General features: G+C 46.3%; 1 protein-coding gene across 1 annotated transcript in view; it reads left to right on the top strand.

Moving 5' to 3' along the window:
• CCDC110 (coiled-coil domain containing 110) overlaps positions 1 to 19,521 on the top strand; it is a 158,814-nt gene that overhangs the window by 80,114 nt on the left and 59,179 nt on the right. The window contains exon 2 of the mRNA XM_069630329.1: positions 2,961 to 5,039. Coding sequence (XP_069486430.1) covers positions 3,215 to 5,039 — 1,825 coding nt within the window. The 5' untranslated portion in view covers positions 2,961 to 3,214. The remainder of the gene's footprint in view (positions 1 to 2,960; positions 5,040 to 19,521) is intronic.

Below are 19,521 nucleotides of genomic sequence, written 5' to 3'. Positions count from 1 at the left end.
TCTTTGAAACTGCCCTTTGCATTCCTTTACAAGGTGGTTTGTATTTCATAGTGTTGCTAGAACTGTCTGTTGTTATATAAATTAAGTCGACATTTTTGATACAACCTTGACTGGACAGTCCCTTTTATCATTGGGTAATAATTGTATTTTCGATGTGTTGCAACTAACCAAAGATCCACAACCTTTCGGAGATAAGACTGCCGTTCCATCCACGTTACCAAAACTGTACATAGGAGGTTTATAATTTGCTTTTTACTCCAATCTGTTCGGATCCCTTCTAGTGTATTAGATGTGTGGGGCTGATTGATGGTTTAGAAATCAATATTCACCCCTGGACCACTGGTACTGCAGAAGTTGATTTGTCACAACTGTGGACTACGGTTCTCAGAGAAAGGTTCAGCCAGCATATCACCCTGATTGCTAAATAGTTTTTAACCTCAAAACTGTTGGTCTAAAAAAGCCCCAATGTCCAACATTGATTCCTCTGCAACGATGGTCTACAATGAGAGTCTACAATCATTGCTTTTCAAAATGTTTAATTTATTCGTCATCATGTACTTGTGTGCTATTTTTGTCACGCACAGTTTTCTCCTTAATATATAACAATGTGCCCTTTTTTCGAGTTGAAAACTGTCTACTATGTATTTGTTGAGATTTTTTGTGGATTTAATTTGAAGAACCTACTTGCGGAAATGTTTTTTACTTAGCCTTTTTATGCACTTGTCAACTAAGTATTTGAAGTATCCATGGCCTTGCCCTCCTTCTAAATGTTGTCTCCTTCAGAGGGATGTAAATTGATCCAGGTACTTCTGTATTAAGATGTTCACTAAGTTCCATTCTCGATGGTACTATGAAGAGACCCGGGTTCAAGTGTTTGAAGTAGGAGGACCGACCGGACGCTGAGAGTAGAGGAGCCAACGCTCTGTAATGTCAGGAGCCCAAAGTAAAAGTGAACTATTTCCTCTTCAGGATGAAGCTTGTCTAACTGGCCTTTAAGTTATGAATGGCAATATAGGAGGGGGAGACTCAAGGATTCTGAATAGAAGCCATTCTGCATTGGGTTGAATTCTAAACTATTGTTGCGTAACATGTATCCCCCAGTGCTGTGACGTGATCATAAAGTGTCTTGCATCTGTCTAGAGATCTCCAAATATCAAAACAAATACTGAATCCATGGAATTTAATACCATCTGCCTCTCCTTTGTTTCCCAAGATTAAGGGACTTATTACAAGTTTGGTGGTGTGGGGAAAAAGTGTCGGTAATTTAGTTACTGCTACTTTTCCCGTACTGCCAAATTATATTTTTGGCGGATTTACTGATGGTGGAAGTACCCTGCTGTAAATCTGCCAATTTTCGGAGAAATAGTAGTGGAATCAGCTCCAACGCGTTGTTGGCGGTAAATCCTCCACTTTACCTCCAATAATTGACAGATTTACTGCACAGTATTTCTGCTGGTTGTAACTCCATCAAAAATCCCCATAGAGTCCTACAGACTCCAAAAAAGGGGAATTACCACTGCTAGTAATCCTGTTGTAACTCCACGGGACCAAGTGGCAGTAACGGTAACTGAGTTTGGTGATATTTCAGCAGCTTTACCGACAGACTATCGCCAAACCATTATTGAGGCCCTTAATCCTCACACTCATTTTTTACTTTATAATTTGCTCTATTCTCTGGTGACAACACAACCTCTGCGGTGGCCTCCTTTTCGTGATCTTTTTCACATCACCCAAGCACAATACTATTAGATTGCAGAATAATTGAGTGTGGTTCTCTGGATGGTATCAATGTCAGAATTGCCTTTAGTTTAGATTTGTTGGTTGATCACAGAAGAGCACAGAACCAAATGCACATGAATAGCACAATTGTGTTCCTGGTCTCTCTCACACACACACACAGATAAGACACCATCCGCAGGCCCCACCAAAAACATTCTTTTCAAAGAACAAAAGATCTGCACTCCAGTTTCAGGGAGGAAAACATGTCCAAAGTAAACCAAAGTTGAGCTGTACATTGAAGTTGAAGGTGCCCCTAATTGAATGGTGGTCTTGAATTGTAAGGTATCTGATACAACCTATTGACATTGAGTATGAGTTCACTTTATTTGGTTTACCGAGGAAGAGAAACAGAGATCATGAATCATGAACCAGTATTTAAGTTTGCTATGAATTTATAATTATGCTTTTTATTATGTTTTCTTGTAGCTAAGGTTTAAGTTTGAGTTTGAAACCAAATGCTAAATTAAAAAATTAAAAAAAAATGTGCTTCTTATATATTCACTGAGCTGCTGCAGACTTTCTGCTCATAGACCACCAGAAAGACGCTGCTTAATACTGAGGGGTTGATTATTTCCAAGCACCGCCATGATTTGCATATCATTAAACAAAGGCACATGGAAATAAAGTGATTTGCCCGGGACAGCAAATTTTGAAGTTCGGGTTTGAACACAGATCTCTTGGATCTATAGTCGCTAACTTTACCACTAGATCACAGCGTAAGGCATCCATACCCAATGAATCATATGCATGTCTACAGCGCTTTGTGTTCAACTATTTGCAAAAGATGGCGTGTCCCTGGTGACACTTAGCTTTAGTTCAGGAATCAGCCCAAAAGGAGTCTCACTTGATATATGAGCTGTCTATGCTGTGCAGGCACTGGCTGACATCAGATTCCTTTTCCCAAGCTTTGCATCTGTGCTTGATTAAGGGTCAATGTATTGAGTTATTTCGGCCATCCAATGAGACTCACGAGGTAATGAGTCCTATAAAAAGCCAGTAAAAGACTGGACTCTCTTGGTACTGTTTGATGGAAATGTGTGTTATTTCTGCATAAGTAAATATTCAGCTAAACAGAAACATCTGAAAACCATGAATGCAAAAAGCATCCAGGCAAAAACATGTTGGAAAATAAATGTCTTATGCAACTGTTCATGTTAATGTCTTATTTTCCTTTCTGACAGCCCAGTTGTAACTCAAATGCCCCTTCTGCGAGGAGACCATATAGCGATGGTAAATAGAAAAGACAATGCTGGACATTAAAGTATGAATCGTTCCCATCGAAATTCCTTGGAATGTAGAGCAACTGACAGGCCAAATGCACTAAACCCAGCAGTCATTAGAGATCTTACACCCGGCAATCATTACAAATGGGATTCTTCACCCAGCAGTCCGTAGAGATGACCTTCATCCGCAGATCCATCAACCAAATGGGGGCATGTGTTATGAAGTGGTTCCTACTTGCTCCAGTCAGACTACAGAAAGTACTACAATTTCCAATGGTCTATTGCCTTTAGAAGACCAAGCAAATGCCGAAGAGGTAAAGGTATTAGAAGACGAGGTATTTTGGCAGACTTTGGACCACATGGCTCTCGAGTTTGTGAAAAGCCGTCAGAGGGAACTATCCAATTTACTGGAACTCCAACGACGCAGAATTACTACAGCATCTCAGGGAGTTGAATCACCTGACTCACCGGACCCATATCCAGAAAGAAGCAGTCTAGCTGCACATAGTGGACTGGAAGACATCAACATGGACTGCATTAATACAACAAAATCTAAGAAGATCGCAGACCTCGAAGCACAGGTAGCACAACTCCAAATTGATGTGCTGGCCCTTGAAGAGAAGAACCGCAACCTCCAAGTGAAACTCACCCAAGGAAGAGAACCAAGAAGCGTGCATGGTGCGGGCGCATGCGCCACTCAAGATCACACACCAAACAAAGCACCGAACAGCAGATCAGGCAGCACGGTAACCTTACTTGCGCAGTTAATGAGGGATAAGTCTGTACTACTTGATCACATCCAACAGCTCCAGAAAGACAACGAAAAGCTTTTCAAGACCATGGTAGAGCAATTCAAAAAGCAGAAAGGTGAGGTCGCAAAGGATACTGAAAAGCCTGAAGTGCTGCAACATCAACCAGCACCGCACTGCTTCCTCGATTTGAACCGCGAAGGAGAGGGCCGAAATACAGACTCTCCCGTGCAGATTCGAGATCTTTGGGTTACTGTGCAAACTCTCAAAGACGAAAACTCTAAATATAAGGAAGAAAATAAGATGCTGGTTGAAGAAAGGAATAACTTGCAAATAAGACTGACTGTAAGCAGAGCGGAAAGCAGGACGTGCATGAACGCACTCAAAAAGAAGTCTAGAGAGTATGAAGACTTGAAAAGCCAAGTAGACGTTCTCCAAAAAGAGATTCATCACCATCATCGCGAGAACGAAGATCTAAAGAAGAGGCTAGTTGAGCTCTTAAATGAAAACTTGAATGCAAAGGACGCTCTAATATCGACGGGCCAAAAAAGCAATTCTATAATACAGGCGCGCACATCGTATCGGCAAAATGCTTCCCTCCCAGCATGTGACATTCCGAGAGTAGTGCCAACAGCTCCGCCTTTTGTGGAAGAGAAGGAGTGTTCAAAAGACCAACACCAAAATAAGAGGTCGCCACCAAAAGCCGAATATGGGCATTCTTCCGAGGCCTTCCAACATGTTAGGGCCAATAGCATTAAGCAAGATTTGGGACTGCAAGAATATGCTTGTGCTAGAGAATCTTCCGGAAGGGAAATTGAGCAAGTGGAGCGTTGCATCAGAAACGCTGAAGAAAACCTTCATGTTGAGCAGAACGCAATTGCACAAATGCACAATATTTTAGGAAATAGAAGTGTCGACAAAAGTCAGCAAATATGGGAGTTATCAAAATTGGTGGCCGACCTCCAAAATAAGAATGCATTCTTGAAAGAAGAACTGAAGGAATGCATTAAAGCCAATGTAAAATTCGATAGGGCCGTGAAGACAATCAGCAAAGAAAAGCATGTTCTTGACAACTATACACGGGTTGTGGAAAGCGAAAGAGATGCACTGCAGATCGAGGTACAGCGGATCTATAGCGATTGGACTCAGCGGAGAGACCCCAAAAACGTGATTCACTTAAACACCCAAAGAAATGGAGCCATTGAAAAATGGCCTTCACAGGAAGGGCACAAAAGGGTTAACGAAATGGCTGTCTGCCAGAGGAACGCTGTGGAGCATCAACCCGAAGGTACGTGCCACATACCATACATTTAATATCTTTCATCTTTGGAGCAATGCAGTCCATATGAAGTCTTGCAGAACATTTCAAAAAGCCCATTACATTATCCTTCATATTGTACTGGACACAGAGGCGTTGCTGGGGGGTGGGAGGTTACGGGGCTATAGCCCCTGGTCTTTTGGTTGTAGCCCCGGATAGAATCTCAGGAGCTAGAGCCAAAAGGCTAGCTAGCACCCAGTCCAAACAGTTCTGACATCAGCGTAGCCCCAGGTCTTTTCCAGACCTAGCAGCACCCGTGTGTACGCCATATAATTCACTGCTCCTTTGTGTCTGTCTTATGCTCATTCGCTTGCCTCTAGGTAGTCGCAGAGTCCCATCTCGCTTCTCAGTCTGCTTCTCACCCTTCATGTTCCTCTATACCTCAGCTCCTGACTATCGCAGTTTTTGTGTGCAATGGGAAATGCATAGTTTACACTCTTTTGTGGTGGATTAAACAGTTACTTTTCCGAACATTAGGAGCCAGGAAATGAACGACATACGGAGATTAGATTTCCTTTGTACTTTCACTCTTTGTATCTATGGGATCAGGTACCTTAGCAACCAATTTCAGCACTACCTTAGGCCCAGTGTATCTCCTGTACATGCTAGACAGAGCCTTCTGATACAGTCTTAATCATTTCCTCAGTTGCTGGCTCCTTGTCATTCAATGGGGGATCGAAGCACTCACACCTTAATTCGCTGACCACTATAGCAGAAAGACGTTCAGTCTCACTCACTTGTAACTGTTACAAGTGAGTGAGACTGACCGCCTTTGTGGGATTGAGCACGTACCTAGTGCAACCTTTTATAGAATGGGCACCAGGATTCAAACATGGTGTGCGCCTCTTAAATTAGGATGCAGTATCAACTGGTTGTCCCATAAATCAACTGGATGTAAGGTTTTCATCTGCTCCACCTTTATTATTTAGAATCATTTATTTGCCATTTTGATTTATCCCTGATTTTGTGGGTTGTATTTTATATAGGGTAATACATTTTGTTGGGGTGTGGCATGCCAGTGAATATATTCAGTGTTTATAGTTACTTGTTAATTATTTATTATTATGTACCCCCTCCTGTTTTTACAGTAATGTACGCATGTTTTATTATTACTGGATTTTTGATCCAGAGACTCTCAAAACTGCATTTTTGTTTTTACCATTAGTGGACTACATACTACATGCTATAGTAGTCATTGGGCATATGGGTATATGTACTACACACAACACATCTCCACCTTGGGCGCTGAGGGTGAGGCCACCTTAACATCTTTGTTGGGCCTGCTTTGAAGTTGCCAGCTTCCGTGATTCCATCGTGTGTTGTGCCTGTCCTTCTGCTGTCAGTGTTTTTTCTGTGTAGCTTGTATCCCTCCAGTGTCCCACTGCCACCCCCGATCGTTGGCTACTAGTCCCTTTATTTGTCTAGCATCTAGGGCAGCTCCTGCCATAGCAGCCACCTGCGGCTAAGGGCCCCGAAACAAAGGGTGGCTCCCTCAGAAGCAACTTGAGTTGGTGGCTGCCAGTGTCAGCCGGGGAAGCATGTAGCCTGCAGCCGTCAACCTGCTGCGACTGCTAAAGTGGGTGCGAAGGGTCAGGGGGTGCTGCCATCACTGCACCCCACTAAATTGACCCTCCCCTCTAATTACTCTATTTTTCATTTTGTAACATATTGAATCTGTACTGCCTGACTATCTCTCTAGGAAAGTTTGCTTGTCTTTTTACATTGATGTCTGTGTTGAAACTAGGCATTTCCCCCTCTTATTAGGAAAGTCGAATCTGGGAGTTTTTACATTGCTTTGGGAAAGTCGAATCTGGGGGTTTTCACATTACACCCCCCCCACCCATCTTCCATCGACACTGCTCCTGCGGTCCCCTTTGGGCATCTACTTGTTGCCTCCTGCGTACCTCCTTCTGTGTGAACCCTCCCCTCTGTTGCCTCCTGTAGTGCTTGGCTTGGGCTGTGCCTCTTTCCTCCATCACGCCCCTTTCTTGCCTCCCTGAATCTCTCTTCTCAAACTGCTACTCTATCTCCTATCCTACCCCTCTCACTAAGTCTGGTAGGAAAAAGTTCAAAGGGATATCCTGGTGTCCAAATCTGGCCTCCCTATCACTGATACCCACATCAGCGCTTCCTACAGACAGACCCTAACCGACATTCCGACTCACATGGTCTCGGCTCTCTATCCTATCTCTTCCTCGCCCATTAATGGTGGCTCTCAGTGGGAGGTCCTCCTGGTCTCCTTCCACTCCTTCAAGACCATCATTAATGTCTATCTGAATGGCACTGTCATGGTCCAGGGCCCTCAGCAAACCCCCTCCTACGTTTGCTGCCTATCTGGCACCTTCCTCCTCCACTCTAGCTAGTGTGCCACCTCCTGCTACCACCTCGTCCCACTCTCTGGCCCCTCTACCTCCTCAGCTGGGTGTACCTCAAGCCTGTACCCCACCCCAGAAGTCTTTCAAATGTGGCAACCTGCTCCACGTCGCTACTCTAAACTCTCACTCTGCTGTGAAACACTCCTGCGGCATCTGCAACCTCCTCGAAGAACTTCACCTGGATGTCCTCGCTCTCACCGAGACATGGTTCATGGCCAGCTCTATCACAAGTTTTGATACTCTCCTCCCTGATGGCTACAAGAACCTCTTTGAGCCCAGAACCTACCGACTTGGAGGTGGAGTAGCCATGATATATCCAGAGTGGGTCCCTGCTTCTGTCATTCCTATGCAGGCCTACTCCTCCTTTGAAGGCCTGGTCTGCAAGCTCTCTCTCTCTCCCGGCCTCTCTCTGACTGTGGCCACCATCCACAGGCCACCTTGTCAGGTTGCCCTCTTCCTCTCAGAATGGGCTGACCTCTCCTCTTCTCCCCTTGCCTCTACCACTCAACATCTCCTTGTCAGAGACCTCATCATCCACCTGGATGTTTCTAATTCCCCCTCTGGGCTCTTATGCAACCTTTGTGACACTCACTTTCTCTCCATACTACCCTATGGTTCTCATCTACTCAGACATACCCCTCTCTAACCCTCTCACCACTCCTCTCTCGTGGACTGACTAAAACTCTATGTAAATATTTTGGCCTTTTTATAACATATACAAATTGGTGTGACAGTGCCTCTGGCGTGCTATCATCTGCGAGCAGCATTTACCCCTGGGCAGTGACGTTTGTTATTATTCTGTATGTACTCATGTCCTTTATTGCAAATATTATAACAATACGCAGTACCTGCATGTGCGAGACAAAAAAGAAGAGAACATGCATGTGTTTACACAGTGTGCTGTATATTACAGATGATTATGACAACTTCCTTTATTAGCTGGTGGCTAGGGATAGTTACTTTATGCTAAGTCTTTTTGCTTTGTTGAGACTTTGTAATCATGGGGTGGCCTATAGGGCGCTGATTTTTTATGTCATTTGGGACGTTCTGATCTTGCGCTGTGTCGATTTTCGGTGTCGTTGCTGAAGCGTTGGCCCCTTCGCTGAGGGGAGGGTGGGTCTGTGCTTTGTAGGGCTTGATGTCGTGGATATGCGTCCACACTTCCTTGCCCCTGAGCCCTGGGGGCTACTTTGTCCACCAGATAAAGACCTGTAAATCTTGGACTACTGCAAGTCCGCCGGATGTTGCTCCGTAGAACCTCGTCTCCCTCTTTCACTGTCCACTGTGTAATCTGTTCTTGTTCCTCTTTGGTGGCTTTGCCTTGCTGATCGTTCTTCGACCCGCCCTGTGTCCGTTTGATCTGTTGAGAGATAAAAGCAGCACTAGTAACCAAGGAAGAGACATATTCGTGTATTTCATCACCAAAAACAGTACTGGTTGCTTGGCAGTCAGTTGTAGCACTTGAAGGTGGTTTAAGTGGGAGGTTATAGACGTACGAGTAGCATTAATTTGAAACACTCTGCACGCACTGTTTTTTGACACGGGAGTAACAAGGGAGAGCATACATTGTGAGTTAAGGCGAAACCTAAATTCAAATTTTACAGTCTCTCATCACAATGGGCCTCATTACGAGGTGGGCGGTAAGGGATTACCGGCACCGGTAAGGGCACCGGTGCCAGTAATCCCTTACCGCCCTACTACGAGTTCCCTTTGCGGGCCTGGCTACCTCCAACCTCGTAATGAGGCCCAATGACTTAAACACAAGATATACCATGGTGTGAACAAATAGTGGAGTTAATTAGGGATTTTTATCAATTGCTAAAATTAGATAATAATACGTGTTATTGGCACAAGGCCAATTTTTTGACATGGATTGTGGGTTAATTCAACGCTTGTATTTGTAGGAACTTGAACTTTGGGATCAGACCCATTTATAAGCTCTGCAATTTAATAACTCACGGATCAATCTGTTGAAAACACTTCCCAGGGGTTTCAAACATGCATGGAAAGACTTTTTGCCTGACACTCCCAGGGTCAGGCCCTGGATAACGAACTTTTGTCCCTACGACAGGGGAATCAGGATCTTCTTTCTTACATTGCAACCTTTAATAGACTAATAGTAGAAACCGAATGGCCTGAAGTTAAACGAATCACATTGTTCCATCGAGGGCTTCGAGGAGAACTCAAAGATGTCTTGGCCCAAATTGTGAACCCGCCTCAAGATTGTGCGGAATACATCAACCTAGTGGTCCAACTAGATCACAGACTTCAAAATAGGAAGGCCGATCGAGCCAAGTTTGAGAACCGAGTGTTGGTCAAGACCCACGTCAGTTCCAAGGGAGCAGAAGCCTCAGAACCTATGCAAATCGGTGGGTTGAGAGGACCCTTGACTCAAAAAGAGAGAGAGAAAGGAGACAGCAATTGCAGCTATGCTTATATTGCGGGAATACTGGTCATTACCGGCAGAACTGTCCTATAAAACCACCTAAGAAGGTCGTGGGGGCAGCAGATAAAAACTCTGACTTGGGAAACGATCTCGCCCGGCAAGCGTAGAGGTCCGCTTGCCGAGCTTAAAGAAGGACACTCAGACCTCGCATTTCATCATTCCAATGGTCCTCGTAGATCCAGAACAGCCATCTCGGATGCATGCGGTAAAAGCATACGTTGATAGCGGAGCCGTAGGAAACTACGTGGACCGTGAATTGGCTTCCAGGATGAACCTACCTCTCGCCCAAAAAACCACCTTAGATGTCATCACCACAGTTGATGGAACGGAAATCGCCTCTGGTCCCGTAACTCACTCCACCACAGAGATGACATTGCTGGCGCAGGATGGGCACCGAGAGGCTTTGGTGTTTGATTTAATCAAGGCCCCGTAGTTCCAAGTAATACTGGGGATACCTTGGTTGGAAAAACATAATCCCTGCATTGATTGGCGAGAGAAGAGAATCACCTTCCCAGAATGTGTGCACACCTGTTACCCCAGGAAATCTCAGAACACAGCCCTGGCTTCTGTAACCCCAGCTGCCATGCAATTACCTGCGGAATATCAAGAGTTTCAAGATGTCTTCCAAAAAGAACAGGCAAACACCTTACCTCCGCACAGATCGTATGATTGCCAAATAGATCTCATCCAAGGCGCACAACCCCCTTGCAGCAGAATCTATGCCCTTACGGAGCCCGAAAACCTTCACCTACGCCAATACCTGGACCAGTACCTTGCTAATGGTTTTACTTGCCCGTCTAAGTCCCCTGCATCATCCGCTTTGTTCTTCGTGCCCAAAAAAGAAGGTGACCTCAGAACATGCATAGACTATCGCGCACTGAACCAGATAACCATTAAAAATCGGTACACGTTGCCTTTGATCCCAGAATTACTAGACCAAGTGAAAGAAGCTTGCATTTATACTAAACTCGACCTCCGAGGGGCATATCATTTGGTACGTGTCAAAGAGGGCGACGAATGGAAAACAGCTTTTCGTACTAAGTACGGACTATTTGAGTACCAGGTGATGCCTTTCGGACTGTGCAATGCACCAGCAGCCTTCCAGTTCTTCATGAACAATGTCCTTAGTGAACTCATCGATGTTTGCGTTGTCGTTTATATTGATGACATCCTAGTATATTCTTCATCAGAATCTGATCATATCAAACACGTCCGAGCAGTTTTAGAAAAATTACGCCAGCACAAACTTTATGCCAAATTGGAAAAATGCGTTTTTCACACCACCAAAGTGGAATTCCTAGGATTTATCCTAACCCCGAGAGGATTCAGGATGGATACACGAAAGGTGGATGCAATTCTCAAATGGCCTTTGCCAAGTTCTGTCAAAGGAGTGCAAAGCATGCTCGGCTTTGCCAACTTTTACTGCAGGTTTATCCCAGACTTTTCGCATATTGTTCATCCCATTACGGCGCTCTTACGAAAAAATAAACGCTTTATGTGGACAGACGAAGCGGAAAGCGCCTTTCAAGAGCTAAAGGCTAAATTCACATCTGCACCAGTCCTAAGGCACCCACGTCCTGAACTCCCGTACATTGTGGAGACTGATGCATCCAGCTTGGCAATGGGAGCCGTCCTCTCTCAAAAGGACCCCGAAACTAACCAGATTCACCCAGTGGCCTTTTGGTCAAAAAAGTTCTCGATTCCTGAATTAAACTATGCCATTACTGATAAGGAGCTGTTAGCTATCAAGTCCGCCTTCAAGGCTTGGCGGCATTATCTTCTCGGAGCCAGACATACCATTACAGTCATCACCGATCACCAAAATTTACAATATCTAAAGACAGCTAAGGCCCAGTCTTCTCGCCAACTCCGTTGGGCACTATTCTTCACCGAATTTGATTTTATAATAACCTATCGGCCCGGTTGTAAGAATGGTAAAGCAGACGCCTTATCCCAAATAGGGATGGGAGAAGCAGAAGTGACCCTGGAACCCGTACCTATAATTCCTGAACAGCGAATTCTTGGTATAACATCTGTACAGACGCTAGAAGACATTCAAGGAATTATCCGACAACTCTTTGATCCTCTTGCCTTAGAAGACTGGGCTAAGAAAGGCCCAGACTGCTCCGTCACCAATGAGCTACCATATTACCGAGGACGTCTATTTCTGCCACAAAAGGAACTACAAGAGCTAGTCGTCTCTCGTTACCATGACACGTTAATGGAGGGGCATCCTGGTATTACAAAAACGGAAGCTAAAATCAAGAAACAATTTTGGTGGCCCACCTGGCGAAAGGACATTAAGTCGTTTGTCCTATCTTGTGGCATTTGTGCCCAAAACAAGAGTCAAAAAAGAAGACCAGCTGGTCTATTACAACCTATGGACATCCCATCGATTCCTTGGCACACCTTGTCATTAGACTTTATCACAGACTTACCCCCGTGCTATGGTTTCAACACTATCCTAGTTATTGTGGATCTTTTTTCTAAAATGGCCCACTTTATTCCATTAAAAGGGATACCTTCAGCTGCAGCCCTGGCCAAGGAGTTCCTTGAAAACATCGTTCGCCTACATGGCTTCCCATCCATGTTAATTTCCGACCGAGGGAGTCAATTCATCTCACACTTCTGGAAAAAATGTTGCCAACTGGCACAAATAGATGTTAGGTTTTCAACTAGTCACCACCCCCAGACCGATGGTCAAACTGAGAGGACCAATCGGACTCTTGAACAGTACCTGCGTTGTATGCTACATCAGTCTGAGAGCAATTGGAAAGACATCTTATGGATCGCTGAATATGCGTACAATAATTCAGTACACTCAGGAACTTGACACAACCCCTTTTATACTATATATGGACATCATCCTCGAACCTCGAACTTGGATTCGCCCCAACGTTTGGTGATGTCTGCAGTAGACCATCTCCACACCGTCATTACACAAACCTTCAAGGAAGCAACAGAACATTTACAGAGAGCTAAGGATAAATACAAGAAAAACGCTGATCAATTTAGGAGAGAAGCACCACAATACCAGATAGGAGACCAAGTATGGCTATCTACTAAACACATCCCACTCAAGGGAACACAAACCTTTAATCCTAGATATTTGGGACCCTACTCGATCAAGACCATTATCAATCCAGTGGCCGTCAAGTTGGACCTGCCCGCCCATATGCAAATTCATCCCGTCTTCCATGTCTCTCTCTTGAAACCAGTCCAACCAGGAACTAGATTAACCAAACCACCAGATCCCATCCTCATTGACGGGGAACCTGAATTTGAAGTTAAAGACATCTTGGACTCCAAGAGGGTTAGGTCAAAACTCTTTTACCTAATCGATTGGAAAGGATACAGACCCCAAGAAAGGTCCTGGGAAAGTAGTGACCATATGCACACACCCCAATTGGTGAAGAAATTCCACCGGGAGTTCCCTAACAAACCAAAGCCCAGAGGAAGAACGACTTTAGGAGGGGCCTTGAGGGGGAGTGCTGTCACGATGCCTGCCCCCGGGAAACCAGGTTTGGCCCAGCTACCCCGGAAGCAGGCATCATGCCATTTAATGCAAGCCCATGAACCCCAATTAGGGGCTATGTGGGTGCAGTCCTGGCGCCTATGGCGCCAGGCTCATAAGTTCAGAATCAGTCCTGGCGCCATGGGCGCCAGGCTCATGGTCAAGGACCTACCTGAAGCAGACCATGCTGCTAACTTACCTGAGGTAGACCATGCTGCCAGTGACCAGAAGTCAAATGAGGCCTAGGAGGGACTATTTTTCCCTAGGAACTATTTTTTACTCGGGTGGGGCCGCGGAAGAATACTTACTTGGAACTACTTCCAAGGCTATTTAAACCACGCCCTGACAGCAACCCATGCTTCGCGTTATTCTGCACCTGCAGCATAACGCTCACCGTGCCTGCAGCAGCTTCCAGTCTTCAGCCATGCCCGCCTGGATGCCGGAGCTCCTGAAAACCTGAAAGAAAGCAGAGGGAAGGTTAGAACCAGAGTTTTACCTGCAATCCTTACCTGAATCCTGAATCTTCTTGGCCCTGACCTAGAAGGAAGAAATCATCAGACGCGCGCCGCTTCGCACCCTGCAGCTCCGCGCGGGAACTCACCTGAAGCAATCCTCCGCATTCCATTGCGCTTTTCAGCATCCAGCGGCCGCTCTCCAACACCTGTGGAAATAAAGACAATAAGGTGAGCAAGGGAGCATTCCCAGACAATAAAGACAATCCCCAGGACTTACCTGATACCACAGGGAGTACTTACCTCATCTCGGGTCGGCACGGCCTCCACAGCTTCTCCGCCGTACCCCAGCCCCAAAGGGGAAACTAAAGCAACACAAAAGCGCAAGTAGGGGAAACCGAATTCCGCTACAGACTTACCTGGTTCCTGCCTGAGGCCGCAATCACTGGAACCTCCACCGATTCAGCGCCTGCAAAAGGAAAGGGTCACAGGTTAGACCAGGTCCTCATTATCGAACTGAACAGAATCCATAAACACTTACCTGCATCTTACTGGTTGCCACTTGGAACTCTTCTCAAGAACTATTAAGGCAACCTAGGGAATTTGGACAGAGTGAAGGCCAGACGTTTTTGAACTCTTTTTCAAACTATTTCCTTACGGAGTCAATACCATTCTGCAACTCTCCAACATCCCACACCAGTGAAGTAACTGGTCATCTACGCGCCCCTGCGCTCGAGGCAGGTTGGAGAGCTCATCTTTCCAAACTATTAGGTGAGAACATAGCAAGAGTTCGGAAGTAATTTGTGGGAAGAGATCGCAGGAGTGGGGAAAGGCGGGGTTGGCGCCCAGTCCCCGCAGGTGGCTAATTCCCTTTTCTCCATTACAGAAGAATATTCATACGGGCAAAACAAACTAAGCTGGGTGGTCCGGTCCAGTCCATCATTTCGGCGTCCCGTGTGTCGCTATAAGAGGTAACAACAGCCCAGCTCAGATCGACGCCCCTCGTGGACACCAGGTGAGCGTAACACTCTATTCCTGGTAGCCACGTTATTGCCATGTCTGTCCCATATTGTAAAAGGTCTGTGTCCACTGGCTCGGCTCTTATCACTTTCTTGCCACAGTAAGCCTGTAGTATGTGTTGGTCTGTAAGCATGTTTATGCCTGGTGTCGAGCACACTATTCCCTTGTCAGTGAAGGAGATAGTCATGTTCAATCTGCTCATGATGTCTCTCCCAAGAATATTTACTGGTGATTGCTTCGAATATAACAAGGGTAGAGATAAGTCGTGCTCCCCAACAGATAAGGAGATGTTATCAGTAAAAGGAGCCAGCCCTTTAGCCCCAGAGAATCCTTGAGTGTGCATGGCATCGCCTGACAATTTGAACTTCCCTGCCCTGATGCAAGACCTAGTTGCACCTGTGTCTACTAAGAAGGAAAATGTTTTGTCAACTATCGCCACCTTTATGCGTGGTTCCTCTGCAGGGTTAGGTGTAACCGACAGGATGGGACACAACAAGGAAGTCTGTGAGCCTGTCCTATTGAGGGTATAGTGATTGTCCGTTCCCTGTGTATGAGTTGTGGCCCAATATTGTCACCCTCCCCAAATGTGTTTGTTGCATTGGTGCCTCTGCGGGTGATTGTTTACTGTCCTGTATCTGTGTTAGTTGTTGTACTGTCTGGATGTGTTGTTGTTGTGCCGTTGTCCTTTGTTGTTGTGCTTGCTGCTGTGCTGGTTGGTGTTGCACCTTTTGTGTAGAGGACGTTGTGTATTCCAGCTGTGGTGGCATTTGTTGTATTTGTGTCTGTGTCACCTGTTGTTGTGGTGGCTGTTGGTAATACTGCTGTCCCCATTGTAACCTTGCTGCCCCTGCTCTCCCATCCTGCTTGTACCGGCCTTGCCCTGCATGTGCGTGACACGTGTCCTACCACCCCACACGTCCAGCATGTTGGTGGTTCTCGTGCTTGCCATGGGTACCCCCCAGTGCTATCTAAGTACCCCTGATGTCCATATGTGTTGTATCCTCGGAACCCTCCCCCTTGCTGTGGGGCTGGTGGTCCAAATCCCCACCTTCTTGCTACCCCGCCCCTTCCTCTATAGTTGTTCACTTGGCCATTTCCCATTTGTGTGTATCCACCCCACACTGGATGACCATAGGAGTGTTGTGCTGTGTATGGTGGTGGCAGTGGCATTTGTTGTGTTGTTATCTGTGCTGGCTGAATTTGTGCTACTGGGTGCTGTGGTGCCGCGTCTGGTGTTTGTGTTACTGGTGCAGGGCCTGTTATTAGCGCACCTCCCATTGCATATTTGGACAGCTTCTTTTGTACCAACTTTGCCTCCTCTGCCTTCCTATCCTCCTCCTTCTGCTTCATCTTTTCCTGCCATAACCTACAATGGTGGACTATTGTCAGCTGTATTTCTGGCCATGCCTTTGCTTCCATTCCTACTAGTTTCTTTAGCTGTTTTTGTACCGGCTGTGGAAGGCCCTGTATTAGTATGTGGTAAAAAATTGCTAGCGTCTTGTCCCACGGTTCCCGCGTTTCTAAGCGCCACTTCTCTTGAATTTCCTGGATGTAATTAACAGGGTCTTCATCCTCACGCATCTTGCGTGATGTTATTGCCCCTATGTCTGACGTGTCTGGGTATTGTAATCTCAGTGCCTGCCATAATGCGTGTCTGCAGTTCGCAAATGGTGCTCCATCATGTGATGTGTCGTTAATTGTCACCCATGGGAATCCCGCCCTCTTCCAAATGTCATCTACTGCGTCACCTAATATGGAAATCAACAACCCCTTCACATCGCCCACTGCCAGTTTTAATCCAGCAGTTTGTTTTTCCATTTCATATATCCATTTCCCAGCCCCTCCGCTCAATGATGGCAGTCTACATTTAATGTTCTCCTTATCCACGTGCTTCCATGGAACATATCGTGGCCTTGCCCCCACTCTTTCTAGCAATTGCATTTTTGTGTATTCTCTCACTTCTCCTGGGGTGCGTTTGTATAGTGCTATATGGGTGTATTCGCTATCTTCCTCCATGTCAGAAAGTTCTTCAATAAAGTCAGTAAGGTGTTGTGTAAGCCTGTTCCCTCCCCCAGCCACATGTCCCCTCCGTCTGCCTACCTGGTTCTTGTTATGTGGTGTTGCTGATTCCTCCAGTCTACGTCCTGGGAGGTCCCTAAGTCTGTTAACATATGGTGTGTGTTGTGCAGGCCAATCAGCGCGATTCACCATCACATGTGGGTGCCTTAAGCCCCACCCTCTCACCTGCAATACCATACGGGGTGGCACTCGTGCCTGTCCCCGCAATACTTCACACACAGTAGTCTTTTTGTGCCCTTTCTCTTAGTTGTCTAGTGCCAACCTTCCTACCTCTCCCTCTTCTTGTGTTTTGCACTCCCAGGATGACCTGCAGCCTCTGCATATTATGCATAGTTTACTTAAACCTTCCCCACTTCCATCGCTTTGTCCTTCACACGATCCTTCTTCTTCCTCGCTGCAAAACCCGTCCGAAAATGCCAACCTCGTAGTTATGTTTTTCCCCCTACAGTTACTGTTCCCAAATCTATATCCGTGTACTCACCTGTCCCTTTCGCTTGTGCCATCGTCGCTTCCCCTGTGTTATTCGCAGGCGTCTTAACCTCGTGTAACTTACTTGGTCCTCTGGATCCTGTATTCCTTTGTTTATTCCCTTCATCCTTTACTTCTGTTCTTGCCCTGCAAAGTTTATTCATTATCACGTCACTTACCTGCTTAAGTGCCCTTACATCTTTATCCTTTTCATACCATGCCCCGCCTTCCTTTTCCAGTAAGCTTTCTAGTGTTTTCCCTTCCTCATACTTACGTGCGCTTTCTGCTTTCATTTTTCTTTTCCATAATGTCATCTCCCTGTATTTTTCTTCTCGCTCCTCTTCTCTCCTTCTAAGCTCTGGCTGCCCCATGCGTCCTACCATTTCCGCGATCCCCCTTAGGCGGTCTTCCTCCTGTTTTTCTTCTCTATCGCTTGTGTGATTATCCCCGCTCTACCACCCTTACCTCTCGTCGATTTCCCCTGTTTCTCGCGTTCCTCCTGCTCCAGTTGCCTAATCAGCACGCTCCGTGCCTCCCTCAGATCTGCCAGCTTTCCCTCTAACACCGCCTCCTCTGCCCTTGTCATCCTCCCGTCTCCTGTTGTACCTACCTCGCATCTTCCTTGTGCTCCTCCCTCCGCCTCCTTTTCTACCCTGCTAACCCTTCTTTCTCTTCTTCCGTTAGCTTCCCCCGTAGTTTCAGTAACATTTGTGCAGCTATCCATTCATCTGGTCCTATATTTGCGAAGTCCACGTGTGTCTTTTATGCACTCCCCATGTTCACCTGTACCTGTTGTGCGTCTGCGGCGCTCCCCACATCCCGCCCCTGGTGGTAACTATCTGCTGGTGCGTACGGCGGATGGGCTGAACGTAGGGTTTGATTAGCCTTCTGCAGCTGTCAACTGTGATCGTGCTGCTTCTCTTAGTTCTCTCATTGGGTACTGCCCTTCTATTTCCTTCTTTACCTCCTTATTCATGGGCGTCTCACCTTCCCTTTCTTGTTTTACCTCTGCTACTGGGTATGATCCTTCTGATTCTTCCTCACTTTCCTCCATGTTGGGAGGTGCTGGAGGTGCGCTACACCCGCCCTCTTCTTTCAACTTCTCCTCCTTCACCCCCTGCATTGTCAAAATCCCCGTTACCCCAGGCACACACCCATGAAACAGCTTCCAGAGATCAAAAACGTATAGGTGGCTTGTTAGCTTCTTTCCTTTATATGTGTCGTGGAGATATGCTAGCAGTGAGTGTTGTGTGTACATATCGAAACTGCCGTTGGGCGGCCATGGTATTCTTTTTTTATTGTCTGTCCCTTGTGTCCACTCAATACTGTATTTAACTATTTTATCTCTATGCGGTGCTAGTGTAGCGCATATGTGCTGGAGTGGTGTTGTTAGTGTGCTGGCCATATACCCTGCCCCTATTCCATGGTACACAGACATTATTAAAACTTTACTTTCTCAGTACCACCGTTACATGGCCCCGTAAATTGGGGTCATCTGACTTTCCGCTGCAATGAAAACAATTTTATTACAGTACTGGTGTGCTGGGCGCCAACGGCCTCCTTTCCCTTACTACAGGGTCACCTTCCTTGTGCTTCTCTTTCCAATGCTAGGGCCCCCTTCGGCCCACGGCACGTGAAGCCCCCTGCGACTTTGTGTCCCGCGCAGCATGCTTTGGAGCCGCCCCGCCTTTCCTGCGCTGCTGTTACTCGGCGCACCTTCAATCGTAATTTCAACTCCTCCCCCTTTCCCCTCTCGTTCCACCGCCAACAACGTTCCTGTTCTCCCGTTCTCTCTCCCACTATTTTCCATCACCTCCCGGAATTATCCCTTTATTGAGGTAGGCCGGCATTCTCCGCGCACGGCCGCCTCTCCCCTTCACTCCTCCCTTTGCTGCGTGCTCCTGCTCCGATCGCAATTCAGAAAACACTGCGTAATCCTATGCAACTCTATGGGTGACGTCACCAGTTACTAAGACAGCTGGATACAGGTACGTACAAGTACAACAAGAAAATGAAGTGCGCACTATTTCACAATGGTACCCCCACAATCCCCAAAGCCGTCTTCCCACCACGCCTTGAGTGGAGTAGTCATCAATCA

The sequence above is a fragment of the Ambystoma mexicanum genome, chromosome 6q (assembly GCF_040938575.1).
Source record: "Ambystoma mexicanum isolate Mex_15411 chromosome 6q, UKY_AmexF1_1, whole genome shotgun sequence".
Lineage (NCBI taxonomy): Eukaryota > Metazoa > Chordata > Amphibia > Caudata > Ambystomatidae > Ambystoma > Ambystoma mexicanum.
This window is presented reverse-complemented; position numbering and strand designations above follow the sequence as displayed.